This window comes from Candoia aspera, chromosome 2, assembly GCF_035149785.1.
Source record: "Candoia aspera isolate rCanAsp1 chromosome 2, rCanAsp1.hap2, whole genome shotgun sequence".
NCBI lineage: Eukaryota > Metazoa > Chordata > Lepidosauria > Squamata > Boidae > Candoia > Candoia aspera.
The window spans coordinates 132,661,308-132,675,439 of record NC_086154.1 but is presented as its reverse complement, the minus strand read 5'-3'; the positions used below and the strand labels follow the sequence as shown (position 1 = coordinate 132,675,439).

Sequence of the window (14,132 nt, the reverse complement as noted above, 5' to 3'; positions counted from 1 at the left end):
CCGCCGGAATTCTATTTCACTTCATTTTTCGCACTGGGATGAATTATGTGGGACATTGAGGAAGATGAAGCAGTAGCAGCAGCAGCATCTGATGGGAAGACAGGACACAAATTTAACACATCAATAAATATTTTAAATAAAAAGCTAGAGCCTTTTTTCCCCTCAGGAAGCTCGTTTTGATTTCGGTGTTTGAAAGAGGCTTTATAAGACATTCCTACCTCAGGCTGCTAAATCCCTACCTGGCATTTTGAATGTTATGGTGGAAAGCTGTTGCGTAGCACAAAATACCAGAGCTGGCACTAGCAGCAGGCCCAGGATCAGCACTGAGCATATTGAGGTTGCTATCTGAGATGCCAGGAATTCAACTGAGACCTTCTCTATGTAAGCACATGCTTTATTAGGCAATGTTCGTTCCCTGCTGGGGTTCTGACTCTGGCTCTACTTTTGCTTCCCCTCCCCCAAATAATTTCTCACATATGCACAAGCAAAAATTATATATATGTATGTATGTATGTATGTATGTATACTACATGGGCACAAATCACTTTCTCTCCCTCACTACTTTCACCAGCCTGTGTCAGTAGATAATCTGAGCATGGTTCCTCCAAGGGGGAAGCTACCTTCATGGAGGGAAAGAAAGGACTTGCCCTTGTTCCTCCTATTCAAGTGACTATAAACATGAGCCAAGGGTTCATGCCTTGCTGGCATAGCCCAACATGCTGGAGCCGGAATATTAAGGCAGCAGGGGAAATGAAAGATGCCAATGGCAAACTCACAAAGAACTCTAGCAATCCCACACTAAACAATCTGCCTCCCACAATAACTCAGGAGCAGGAGGGAGAGCAGCAATAGATGTGAAAGGAATGCAGATGCCATTCAAAGCTTCAAAGATGCTCTTACACACACACGCACACTCACACGCACTCACATACCAAAGTGCCTCACTGGCGAGGACTTCACACGTATAATTATACACACAGAGGCAGCTCTGGGTTTTGCAAGAATTCAAAGCAGAAGGTCAGGCAGAGTTATTCTCTTATACCTTTTGATTCCCCCACAAAGCTGTTTTTAGACTTCTCACTGCAAAATAAATGGTTTAAAAATCAGGCAATGACATAGTTCCCCTCCCCTCCCAACCGCACTCTCTGCATTCCATTATCCCATTTTTTGTGTATGTGTCTGTTACTTTGTTTTAATGAGAGAGAAAGACTGGATAACGTATTTCCCCTTCTGATTTGTGCCTCCTTTGTACAACCACTTCCCACTGGCCAGGAGCAATCACAGTCTGTATACTGGGCCAGTTATTCTGCCCCCTCTCTCCCCGGAGCAGGGATGTGTGTATGAGCTATGACTGTGGCACCTATGGTCACTGTTTATAGTGCTTGTGTCTTCAGCTCAATAGGTTCCCCTGGAAGTTCTCGGGGTGTGCTGGTTTCAGTGGGCCGGTCACCTCTGAGAATAGATAAACGTTCTGAGAGACCACGCATCCGAGGGAAGAAGATGAAGTCATACAAAAAGCCACCCATCAAACCACCAATAATTGGTCCAACCCAATACACCTAGAAGAACAAAAGAACAAAGCATGGGAAGGGGGAACAAGAAGATAGGTTAGAGATGCAGAAACAGCTTAGGCTATAGCATTGCAGAAAAAAAAATACTTCAGGAGCTTCAGGGCCTTTCATAAACCATGCAGTGCTGGCACAAAATTGGCTGTTCCTATTGCTGATTGCTATCCTATCTCTGTACTGCTCCGTACTCTGTATTGCTATCCTATCTCTATTCCTATGCTGGCTGGGGAATTCTGGGAATTGAAGTCCACACAGCTTGAAGTTGCCAAGGTTGAGAAACAGTGCTTTGTAGCCTCTGTTCTGGCTTGCCAGTGAATGGTGGTGTCCTGATTTCAGGTGAGCAAGGCATCTTGAGCAAAGGGACTGGCACACCTGTTGGCTCTACTACCCTCCACCTTTATGGACATCACCAGCCAGTGGGAATCCATTTGCCAGTCAGGGCAGTGAGGTCAGATGGGACTTGAGAAAGTGGTAACTTAGGACAAGCGACAGGCTCATGTCTGCTGCTCTGCATGCATGAAGTAGAAGCACACCCTTGTCAAAGCACTCCCCTTCAAATCATATCCCTTCACAACTTGAAAGTTCCCCTTAGCCCACAAAACAGCTGTTTGGGGGGCTGTAGACAGCTGCCAGGTTTAGAAACAGCCAGCCTCTTCTGCTTCTTTCTGAAGGCTGCAGAGGCAGTCCAGAAGCTGGAGAGTCTGCCTCTGGCAAAATGGAGCACACACACCCCAACAGCCATTTCTCTGGCTTCTTTGGAGTCCACACTTTCCACATCTTGGCTTGCAGAGGTGCAGTGAATTGGAAGAGTGTTAAACCCTCCCTCAAAGCACTTGCAGCCCACCCTGCAGCTCTAGTCAGCTAGTCTCTTCTACTTTACCAGCCCCATCTCTGAGCCTGGACACTGATTCCTGGGGCCCGAGAGGAGACAAGTAAAGCAATGGCTCTTCCATAATTGCCAGATCTCCAGTTCCATTGACTTAAGCTTGCTGATTCATATATTGTCATATACCTGGTTATTAGCAGAATAATCTTAAAGTGAGGCGAAAGAAGTGTGACATTGGGATGCTCTCAACCTTTTTTTTTTTTAATCAGTCTTGACTCTGGGCAACTGCCTGGACAAGTCCCTGCAGTTTTCTTGGCAAGGTTTTTTGGAAGTGGTTTGCCATTGCCTGCTTCCCAGGGTTGAGAGAGAGTGACTGGCCCAAGGTCACCCAGCTGGCTCTGTGCCCAAGGCGGGACTAGAACTCCCAGTCTCCCAGTTTCTAGCCTGGTGCCTTAACCACTGCACCAAACTGGTTCCCTCCTCTCAACTATACCAACAGAATAAAAATTGGAACTGAGTGTCATTTCTTTTTGGGACTATTAAAAATATTTACTTTAATGGAAGATTGAAATGCACCCAAGTTGCTCCTGCCATGTTTTTTCCTCAACCACACACTACCTTACAGTATTTGGGACTTCCTGAGAGCCAAATTTCAAGAATTCAGAGGCTGCTTGGGATAAAGGAGTAATCGGACATGATTCCCCCTTCTGAAGCTGGAATTGTATCTCCAAACTCAGAGGGGGAAAACCTGATAATCCTTCAGCCCCTAGACTGTTGTTTCAAAGCACTGTAAGATGGCATCTTTCCCTATCCTTACAAACCAATTCCTTACCCAGTGGTTGGTGAAGTTACGGGTTAGGACAGCTGGGGCAAAGGATCGGGCAGGGTTCATGCCAGCTCCTGTGTAGTACATCTGAAAAAAGAGTAAGGTTAGATAGGAAAAGATTTCTTTTTTTCATCATGCTGTTGATGTTCCTAGCCCAAAGGGTCCAACTCCTTTATTTATTTGTTTGCTTAAATATCAACATTTGTATACTGCCTTTAGGCAGATGCACAAGACAAACAGTAAATACATAAGTAAATAAAGCAACAACAATTACGTTAAAGCACCAAAATCAAGCTTAAAACTGTCCTAAGGCACCAAAAACAATGTATACCCACTGAAAGGCAGTTTAAAGGGCCCAATTAAATTTTTTCTGGAAGGGGCAAGCTGTTACTCCGAAGAGAATAGACTTGATCAGTTTTAAACAACTCAAGAGAAGGCCCTTTTTCTGGTGCCTGACAAGAGGGTTACCGCGGGTGACAATGTCCTCAAAAGGGCCTCTTTGCAGATGTTAATGATAGGCCCGCTTCATAATGACAGAGCGGTCATCTCAGTAGCCTAAGCCATTTAGGCCCTTCAACTTTAAAATCAGCCACCCCGAAATGAAAAACAACTGGCAGTCCAGCTAAAATCATGCTGGAATTTGTATATAGTAACCTATACTGAATTTCTCAAATAAACATCTCTCACAAGCTACCCATGCCATTCAAGACTGAGCCTTACAGAAGATAGGCAGGCACTTCAGTTGGCAGCTGTGATTCAAAGTATGGATTTTGCGTTATTGCTTTCAGTGTTTTATCCCAACTGTTGGAAAGTCTGAGAAACAGGATTCCTGCAGAAGCAAACTGGAAACGCTTTCTGGCAGGAGTGGTTCACCTGAATTCCAAGGACCACTGAACTCATTTCACGTGGCCATAGGCTTAATTTCAAAAGCCTTCTTCAAATCCAGACCGGAATAAAAGCTGCTTCAGGAAAAGGCATGACCCCCATCCCCAAAGATTCTCTTTGGAAGAATGGTGTGCTTGATGGAAAAAAATCCCCCATTTTATAGAAGAAAGATCTGAAGCTAAACTGAGAGAAGGATAAGATGCAGTTAAGAATGAGGGGAAGTATTGGGGGGAACTAATCCTCCACCCAGGCAGGGTCAGGTGGCTACTACAGAGACTGCCTAAATGTATTACAGCTAGCTATACATTGGTGCATCTTGCACATGGAATCATTACCCCAAAGAGGTGTCCAAGTGTGAGGGAGAATCCAACTGCCAGGGCCACGGATCCCATGCGTCCATTACGTCTCTCATCATAGGTGGCAAAGACACAGAGGACAAACTGTAGGGTCAGGATGATTTCCACAATGGTAGCTTGGCTTACGTTTACACTGGGGTGCATCTGTAGCCAGGGAGATATGGTGAAGGATAGAACTATGAGGAACAGCAGAAGTTATCATTCATTCCATACCTAACTATACCTCGTAGGGGCTTTGGTTTCCAGACATTCTTTATACACATCAGAAGGGAGCACTGATTGCACTTACATCTAGCATAGGTTTGTGGAGCTGGATATGGCAATCAGATTACATTTTAATAGTGGCCATGTGACTATCTGCCAGACCTGATTCTAGTCAAGCTAGAGGCTTGGTAAGGTGAGCTAAAGATACGGGAAAGTAAGGTTGGCCTATAAAGCAACAGAAAGCCTGTAGCCAGGAGGAGAGATGCTTAGGTGAAGGAGCAAGACAAATCTGAGAGTCTACCATCTATATCTTTATATCAAGTGGCTAAATCAAACACAGTGGCACTTTCTAATATAAGTCTGTCTCTCAAGTATAGCTGATTTTCCTCCTTCAATTCTCTCTTAATTTTAGGAATAATCAATAAATCATTCCTAAAAGCCATCTAGTCTGACTTTTCCACACTACATCTCTACCCAAAGAAGGAGCAGCTGTTTATTAGTACATTACATATTTTCTTCATCTGAAACCTGAACCCAAAGGCCCCCCCTTTGTTTATCCCACCATACTCTGTGTCAGTGGGTGAAAGAAGTGGAAAAATGCAAGGGCAGGGACTTTTAAATCCACAAACTCCATTGCTGACTCCAACCAGTTTTAACCAAATTATGTCATTCCATACCACTGCCACCACCACCATACTCTTTGAAAATAGGAGTTAAAGGGGGGTGCACAGAGTAAGCCCTTTCTGCCTGCAGTGAAGTTCAAGCACCAATTTGTGGATTGTGGATTTGTAGCCTCCCTACATCACTGGCCCACAGCTGCTTGCAGAGTCCTCTTTTACTCCCAGATGACTAGTCTTCTGAGCCAGCTCCTGGTCTGAGTAGGTTTGGGGAAGTGTGTTTTGATGGCCATCCATCTTTGCTGAATAGTGGGTTTAAAGGGGGAGAATTTAATGGGGGGGCAATATTTTAATTTCCCACAATGACACCCAAAGTGATGGTTTGGCAGAAATTAAAATGGCAGCTAGACTCACTCCTTTTCAGTACTCAGAGCACCAAGCAGTGAAGTAAAATATAACGGGAGGCGTAGCGAAGCCCTGCTAGTTTTCCTTCAGTCTACTGTCTCTCAAGCTTATTGTCTTCCTTTTATTGCATCTTCCTTTTGAGACTGAACTGGGCTTAATATTCTAACAGATTGCAGTCACTCATCAAGGAGCCCATCTCATTCTTAACACATCGGGTTAGGGTTCCCCACCCACCCCAAATTTCTAACTGCCTGGATGAATACTGCGGTCCAATTGCATACAATTTTCTCCTCAGGGTCAAGGACTTGGGGACAGCAGGCTGGCACATCTCACATTGAATAGGTTATTTGTACTATTTCAGAGCTGAAGGTGAAAACTTCCTATCTCAGGTGACAGGAAAATCAGTGATATGGTGGAATTTTACTGATTAAAAAAATAAAGCACAGAGAGACTTGAAAAATAATCATAACGATAATAATGCCCCTGCTGAGTTTCAAAACAGCAACATTTGACTTGCAAGGCAAAATTTATATTGACTACAGGTAGTCCTCATTTAGCAACCACAATTGGGACTGGCAGCTTGGTCATTAAGTGAAGCAGTTGCTAAGTGAAACCATGACTATGCTTATGATCTTACTTTAGCTTTCCTTTGCTTTACAGACCTGCGAAGGTTGTAAATGCGAGGATTGGTTGTAAAGTTACCTTTTCATCACCATCATAACTGCGAATAATCACTAAACAAGGCAGGCGCTAAATTAGGACTACCTGTATTCTAGTGCAATAATTATTGATCTAAAAGCCACTAGAGGTCATGCATTGGCTCAACTGAAGGGATGGTCCTTTTTCTGTAAAGTAGCCAATGAGCTGCTGAGACTAGCCTGCCACAAGCTGTGCTGTCCCCATGGGACACTGTCACTAAAGGTGTTGTAAGATGGAAAAGTGTACAGTATTTTGGAAGCAGAGCAGAGCAATGTGCCTTGAGGTTGCTTGGCAGGTGAGTGAAGGATTAAGAGAGGGCAATATCATCCATTTCTGCCCTTCTGAAACATTTGCCTGCCTATTCTAGCAGCAGGACAACTAGACAGTCCTGAGAAGCCCTGAATCAGCAAGGGAACTGATGGGTATATACATCAGTTTTTCCCATAGGAAAAATGGGAGGAAACTGGTTCAATTTAGGGCTTTCCACTAGTACTAACCGTGATATAAATATATCATGGCAATGCCTTTTTTCTGCTGTGTCCCCATGAGATCACCTTCATTGCATCCCCAGTCTGTTCATCAGTGACATTTCTAGTTGGGTAATGAAATGTCTGCAAGCAAACAACCAAGCACAGAGAGCACCAAGGACTCCACAGTTCAACCCTGAGCTACATGTATTATCTTCTATTGGCATGCCCAGTCTGTGAGTAAGATAGACTTAAGCCAGCCTTAATTGCACCAGTGTTAAAATAACCCTATTAGGCCTTGTCACCAAACCTCTAAAAAGAATTAAAATAGTTTCACAGTCTGTAAGAGAAGGATGAGTACAGATGCCTTCCATTCATCTGGAACAGAACTGTATCATCATAAGAATTCTTCTAGGAATTTTAACATCCATTATTGTGCACCTCCAAAATTTGCTATCTGGAATTAGATTGCCAGCAAAATGTAAAAATATGACATGTACAGTAACTAACACAGATTGTATTTAATACCATTTAATTCACTCAGTCTCTGAATATTTCAAGATACATTCCTGGTATAATTTTCATTCAGATAATTGATATTTGAATATGCAACAATTACTGCTCAAATACAAAATACACAGATACAAAATCCATAATTAAAAGGCTTTTAAACTCAGCTGAAATGCTAGTTTGAGGGCTTTAAAAATACTTTTTCCTCCTGAAAACAGTTCATTTACTACCTAAGGGTATATCCATGGGAAGTTTGTAATGTGCCATTACCCTGCCTAGCGATGAGGATCCTGAACTTTATCTTTCACTTGAAATGTTCCTGTGTTTTTGCACAAATTCTAACTTTTCTCTTTTCACAAAAATAAAAATTACAGTTTCACAATTAGTAGTATTGATAGTTTTAGCAGACTTCCATTTGGGAATGTTCTAGCAGTACAGTGGGTTTACATCAAGAACGGAAGGGCTTCTTCACATAGGAAAGTTCATTAATTTCATTCTAATTCACATATAATATATCTGAAAACTCTCAAATTAGGATTGTTTTTGACAAGAGCAATGTTCTCTGATATGTGGTTTGGAGAGCAACGCTTGCTTTTCTTTCAAAATGTGGAAGGGCTGATTTACGTTAGAACTAACTGCAGATCTGATTAAAAGTTACAACAATGATAAAATTGTTTCATTAAGAGTGCCTTTGATATCACTCCTATCATCCTAAAATACTTAATCTGCATCTCTCTTCTCACAGATCCCATTCTTTTACTAACCCTCTTACTACATCCTATTGCACTGATATCAAATTCTATCATATTCTCCTTTGTACTTTGCACTCTCACACCACTCAGACAAAGAAGCATGCAAAGTATCTTGGGCAATCTGGCTACTCCAAGAGACTAGCTGAGACAAAAATAGTTTGCCTGCTCCCATAAAAACAGTTCAGGCCTTGTTTCAGGCTCTGTGCTAACAGATCTGTCCTTACAGATTTAGGGTGAAAAAATCCTCCTGTATGGGATGGTACTTTCTACCTTCATACTTCTACATCCCCGATTAGTCTCCCCAGCAATCCAGATTTTAAATGTCACAATGTGTAGCCCTTTAGAGGATCTCCTGCATACAGCAATGCTAACTCTTTGCTTGTTAATAGCTGTAGGGATACCGCCCCCCGTAAAAAGCATTCCTAGACGGCTCTGCATGATCCAATTACCGTATTGAGCGCCAGGTTACCCCGTAGTGCTGCTGGGGTGACTCCATAAAGCACAGCTGCACCGGCCAGTCCTCCCAACACCTGGGCAACCATGTAGAAGACAGCACGGAAGAGGGAAAGCTGCGAGCCCAACAGAAAGGCCATGGTGACAGCTGGGTTGATGTGGGCACCACTCACATGGCCTAGAGACTGCACCATGGTGGCTGCTACCAAGCCAAAGGCCAGAGCCACCTGTAGAACATTTGAGGGGCCAACAATCCAGCGAAGTGAAGCCCCCAGGCCAAAAAACACGTAGAACATAGTCCCGAAGAACTCAGCAAAAACAGCTCTCCAAAAGGAGAATGAGCGTGCCTCCCACATGACGTGTCAGGAGGAGGACAGAGACTGAACAGGGTGCAGCAGGATGATCTTGGAGCTCACTGCTGCTTGCTTCACTACCCCTCCACCTAAGCCCCTTGCTTTCTATTGTGGCTGTGAACTTTATAAGGTTTGCTAGTCTAGTCCAGCCCAGGAGGTGGGAACACAGATTGACTGATGGGGGTCTCTTAACTCTTCACTGCCTGACCTAAAGGTTTAGGCATAAGCTGATTCCTAGATCCTGTGGCTCCTATCAGAGCTTTAACTCCAGTAAGTCGACCCCTTTCACTTCAACTTTTCTCTTTCCCTTGCTCATCTCTCAACTAAGATGCCTTACTTTCGTTTTCTGCTTAGCAACTATTGGAGAAAGACCCCAAGCATGGTTTGCAAATGGCTTCAGTGGAGGTCACTGGGAGGTGGGGGAGGTGGTATGGAGTTGTCCTTCACAATCCAGATCAAAGGCTGGGGAACACACTTGCATGTTCTTCCTGATGCAGAGGTGCATGAGAGGGAAACAGCCTAATTTCCAACAGTTGCAAGCAGCCAGAGCTTCTGACTACTTGTGACATGCCATTGTTGGATCATGTGTGTGAATGCCAGGGAAGCATCAGCTGCTATCATAGGGTATTGTCTCTTGACTTTTCCCCATTGCTGAACTGAAGAACTCTCAACCCATTCATGTCATGTCAACCTGAGTTGTCAGAAAACTATACTTGCATGAAGTTTGCTATCTTGATTGATGATCACTATCATCTCTCTATCACCTCTGAGTGCATCTCCACTGCCACCTTGCTGTGGTCGTAAAGTGCCCATTTAGTTTTTGCTCACCATACGTCTTCATAATGTTGCCTCTGTCTCATTGTCAGCGTGCTGTTAGGGGAGAATGAAGACAACTTTAGGTGTTCCGGAATGGAAGTAGTGTTTTCAATGTTATGCCAACAGAAGACCTTCCATGTGGACAACCTTAGGCACATGGAGAAGGCTGCTTGAGATGATGTGGTCAGGGTTCCTCTGTCAGGTCTGCGTTGGGACTTCCCCCTTTCATTTGGATACTGGGCTCTGTGCCTGTGCTGCAGGGCTGTTTTGGCGTAGACCTGAAACAAGGCTTCTGCAGCCATTTTGTGGTTTCCTTTTTTGTTGTTGTTCTAATAATTCTGTCAACTGAAGTAGTTGCTTCCTCAGCTGAGGGACCACAACCCAAAGCACCTGACAGATGGACACTGCACAAACACCATCCCTATCCACCACATTTCCATACAAGTTGGGATGGTAGGTGGGCAGAGGGCCTTCCTCTGGTTTTCTGGTTTTCCTCTGCTCTGGCTGTGGGGGAGACTGGAACCCACCTTCTGCAACTGCTTTAGGTGCTGTATTTTGAAGAGCAGGTTGACCTATCCACCTGTACACAGATAAAAAACCCCCTTTCTCAAAATCGAGCTCCTCAACCACACTAATCCAGCAGATGCCTCTCAGTTGCACAGATTGGTTGACTGCTAGATGGAAGCCAAGAGGTATCTCTCTCCTGCCACCTACTGATCAGTAGGTTGACAGGTCAATACAGTAATCAATTTGAGAAAAAGATATGGCACGTATCCAAGAGCACAGCTTAACACTTCTCTCACATACACCAGTTCTTAGGAACATTGTATCAGTGGCTGCATCTGAGCAGAACAAATCAGGGTGACTGCTATGTCGCCCTCAGGAGAGACAACTCTTCATTGTCAACTAGTGGTCATTACCCCGATAGGTCAACAGTCCTTTGGAAAAACAAACAGGAAAAAAAATGGATTGGCAGAGTGCTAGGACCTTGCAAGCCTTGGCCCAGCATATATCCTATTCAGTGATTGGGGCTGGTTTTTCCTACTGTTGGTGACATTCAGATTTCAGCCAGAGGAAACATCGATCACTGCCTATACAGTATTATGCAGTACAGCTGTACAGACAGCAACACAGGACGGTCCTGCTCTGGACACACAGTAAGGATGCATTCTGGGGCAGCAAGATTTAAGGTGGCAGGATTCCCTCATGGTCCCAGAACGGAAGGAAAGCACAGCAGAAGCAGATGCACGGAGACATCTGTGTCAGTTCTGTGCTGTACCAACATCATATTTTACACATCTGGTGGCTGGTCTTGGGTAAGGGGGGGAACAGGAGGAGAGAAATGCTACTTTAGCGTCAGTACATCTAAGAAAGCGTTAAGGCTGTCTCACTCCGGGGCTGCGGGCAAGACGAAGGCAGCATCAGAGGGACTCGACAGAAAAAATATGTGGTCAGGAGCATGTTTGTCCTAAAGTTAGGTGTGAGTAGGAAAAGACCCTGTGTCTCTTAAGGCTCTTTGTGATATTGTTTCTGACTAGCACTGGAAACCGGAGCATGTCAGATGTTTTATGATTTTATATTTTCTGTATTTTTTCCCTTTTCCTTCTGGATTCAGCACCCCATAGGATATGCTGACTGTTCTGCCAGTGAGGTAAGAGCTGTTCCACTACTTCCAGCCTAATTCGAGCACAGAACTATCAACATGTCATTAGCAAGTTAAAAGGAATACCAATACGTTGCTTCGTTCCGTAGTCCTAAACCAAATAATTTCTCTGTATATCACTGGACATTTTTCTCCTAGAAGATTAGTATTTCTTGACGTGTAATCATCATGTCAATGGGAAACTTGCATGTTATGCTGCACTGAGACCACAATAAGTTTGTCACGAGATGTGTAAATCCATCCCAGATGTGTATTTCCTCCCAACAAGGAAGGAAAAAATGTTTTGCCTTCAACGTTCTGGAAATACCTATGAGGACCTGCCTTAATTTTCATGCCATGTGCTTAGTAAGGCTGAGGTGGGCAGTCCTATCATGACCGTTGAAAGCTTTTGATCAGTCAGTAAGCATAAAATCAGCATAAGACACTGAATGTCTCTGCTTCTGATATTTTTCCTAGAGGTAGGCACGGGTTTGAAAAGCCCCTCTGCCTGGTAAGACTCTTCATGACATTGCGTCTGACTGGCACTGGAAACTGGAAGCATGTCTGATGTTTTATGATGGTTTTGTGTCTTCTGTACAGTATTTCTCCTCCAGCTGTCTACTTCTGATGACGGTTTTTCTTCTGAAACCATTCATTCATTAGCTATCCCAGAATCTATTGTGTCCTTAAAACAGGATTGCACAACTTGTGGCCTTGTAGATTTAGTTGAAATAAAATTCCCATAATGCTGGTCATCACAGTGAGCTGATACAAGGTGGTAAGAGCTACTAATACAAACCATATTAGTTTATCCCAGGGATTCCCCCAATTCTATCCAATTTATAGACCACCTATTTCTCCTCCACTGTTTCCCCCCCCCCCCCAAATGAGCTCAGGGCTATTTTCAGACTGAGATCTTATGAGTTAGCTCACAAACTGGGGGGTAGCATTACAGAACAACTGTGGAGGATGATTGCTAGTAGTGGTGAATTTTATCAATGTGTTGGTTAAAAAACAAGGATACCACTCACAACAGTCAAGACAGAATGTTGGTTCTGACAATGTCCTGAGTACCAGTTTGGTGACTACAGCTTACTTGAGTTGTAAGCAGTTGCTGCTAATGCTACGCTACGTGCTGATGCTGCTGGACTAAGTGATGATAAGGAGCTGTTGAGAATGCTGTACAGTATTTCAGCCTTCCCAAACCTGGTGCTCTGCTGATATATTGAGCTTCAACTCCCACCATGATCACCTATAACTCCTATCAACAAAATACGTTGCAAATAAAAAGCTCTTCGTATTCAATACTCCATCATCATTCCTGGGGTACAATTATTATGTTGAATGACACAAAGAATGCCATCTTCTGCCATAAAGCAAGGTAAGTAGGCCACGTGAAGCTCTTGAATCTCTCTTCTGCAACCCCAAAGTTGCATTATCTATGATTTTCAGTGGAAAAGAAGAAAAATCAAAATGGAAAACCGGCCAAAGGTTGCCCTCAACCCACAAAATATTGTCTGCCCAAAGCATGTGTTCCCTGCATGTTGAAAGAGTACTTACCTCAATATACTCAATAGTTTGATATAATCAAATGATGGATGCAGGTTAAATTAGGAGGGGTATTTCTAGACAGAGGACTCCTGGCATTTCCATCCAACAAAAAAATACAGAAAAATAGACTGAAGTTACAGATAAGGACAATATTGTCTGGATCCCTGTAACATTTCTGAATGAGGCAGGGTAATTGTGCAATAAAAGTTTTATCAGGAAGTACCCAGATATATCAGGCAATACCTTGACAGAATTGATTCTGCCCATCCAGTCAAGTTATCAAAAGAGAGGCTGTTGCAGGTCCTCCCTCCTCACAAGGTACACAGGGTATAAACCAGGTGACAGGCCTTCTCAAGGGTGGCCCCCATTTTATGGAATATTCTCTTCCTGGAGGTCCAGATGACACCAGCCCTGCTGGCCTTTCATAAGCAAGCTAAAACAGTTCTAATCCACCTTATGATCATTAGTGTAGTTTTATGGGTTTCTGTGATGTTTAGATTTCGGATGGTTTATTCTAATTGTTTTTTAAATTAAGTGTATCTAAAATCAATCAGGTGGGTAATCCTCTTGACCATGTTGTACCCTGCCCAGAGTCCATTGGGACTGGGGCCAGTTATAAATACTGTAAACAAACAAACAAAGCTAAATAAAGAGAGCAACCAAGATAGAAATACATCTATGGAGGTGGAAACTTAGGGGTTAACTGCTCAGTGAAGGGATGAGGACAAAACCACCAGGGCCCTCTGTGCTTCAAAAGAGGCCTCTCTGGAATATTTGTCACCGTAGCATTTTGAAGCAGCAATTTAATCAGAACTGTTCAACAGACTCTAATTCTCTCTCTGCGCTAGGGGATTTATCTGCCTGCCCTGGGATTGGGCAAGTGGAGGAAAAACTGCCAAGTCGGAAAGAAGCAAGGACAATGGGATATGCTGGGATCAGCATTTGACCAGGGCCAGCATGTTTGAGGTACACAGGAGAGGGGAATCAGCATATGCACCACTAGCTCAATCACAGTCTCCTACTGTATTGCACATCAGGTCCAGGGGTGGGTGTGAGTGTGCTGGCTTAGGCCTCTTGTCAAACTCCATCCATGTGGCAAAGAGAAACACTGGTGCTTTTCCTGACATGTTTACTTATCAGGGTGGATAGATCTCAGGCTTCCAGAATCTATTTTGGCTTTTACTAGAACTCTGGTTCCACTA

The 14,132-nt window shown here is 43.7% G+C and overlaps 1 protein-coding gene across 1 annotated transcript; it reads right to left on the bottom strand.

Moving 5' to 3' along the window:
- Window positions 1–1,373: 1,373 nt before the first annotated feature.
- Window positions 1,374–8,924, bottom strand: LOC134492400 (lens fiber major intrinsic protein). The gene is made up of 4 exons (XM_063296571.1): window positions 8,565–8,924; window positions 4,441–4,605; window positions 3,227–3,307; window positions 1,374–1,559 (listed from the first exon to the last, which is right to left on the bottom strand). Exons 1-4 carry the CDS (start codon window positions 8,922–8,924, stop codon window positions 1,374–1,376), a joined length of 792 nt encoding a protein of 263 aa, XP_063152641.1.
- Between the last annotated feature and the right edge of the window lie 5,208 nt (window positions 8,925–14,132).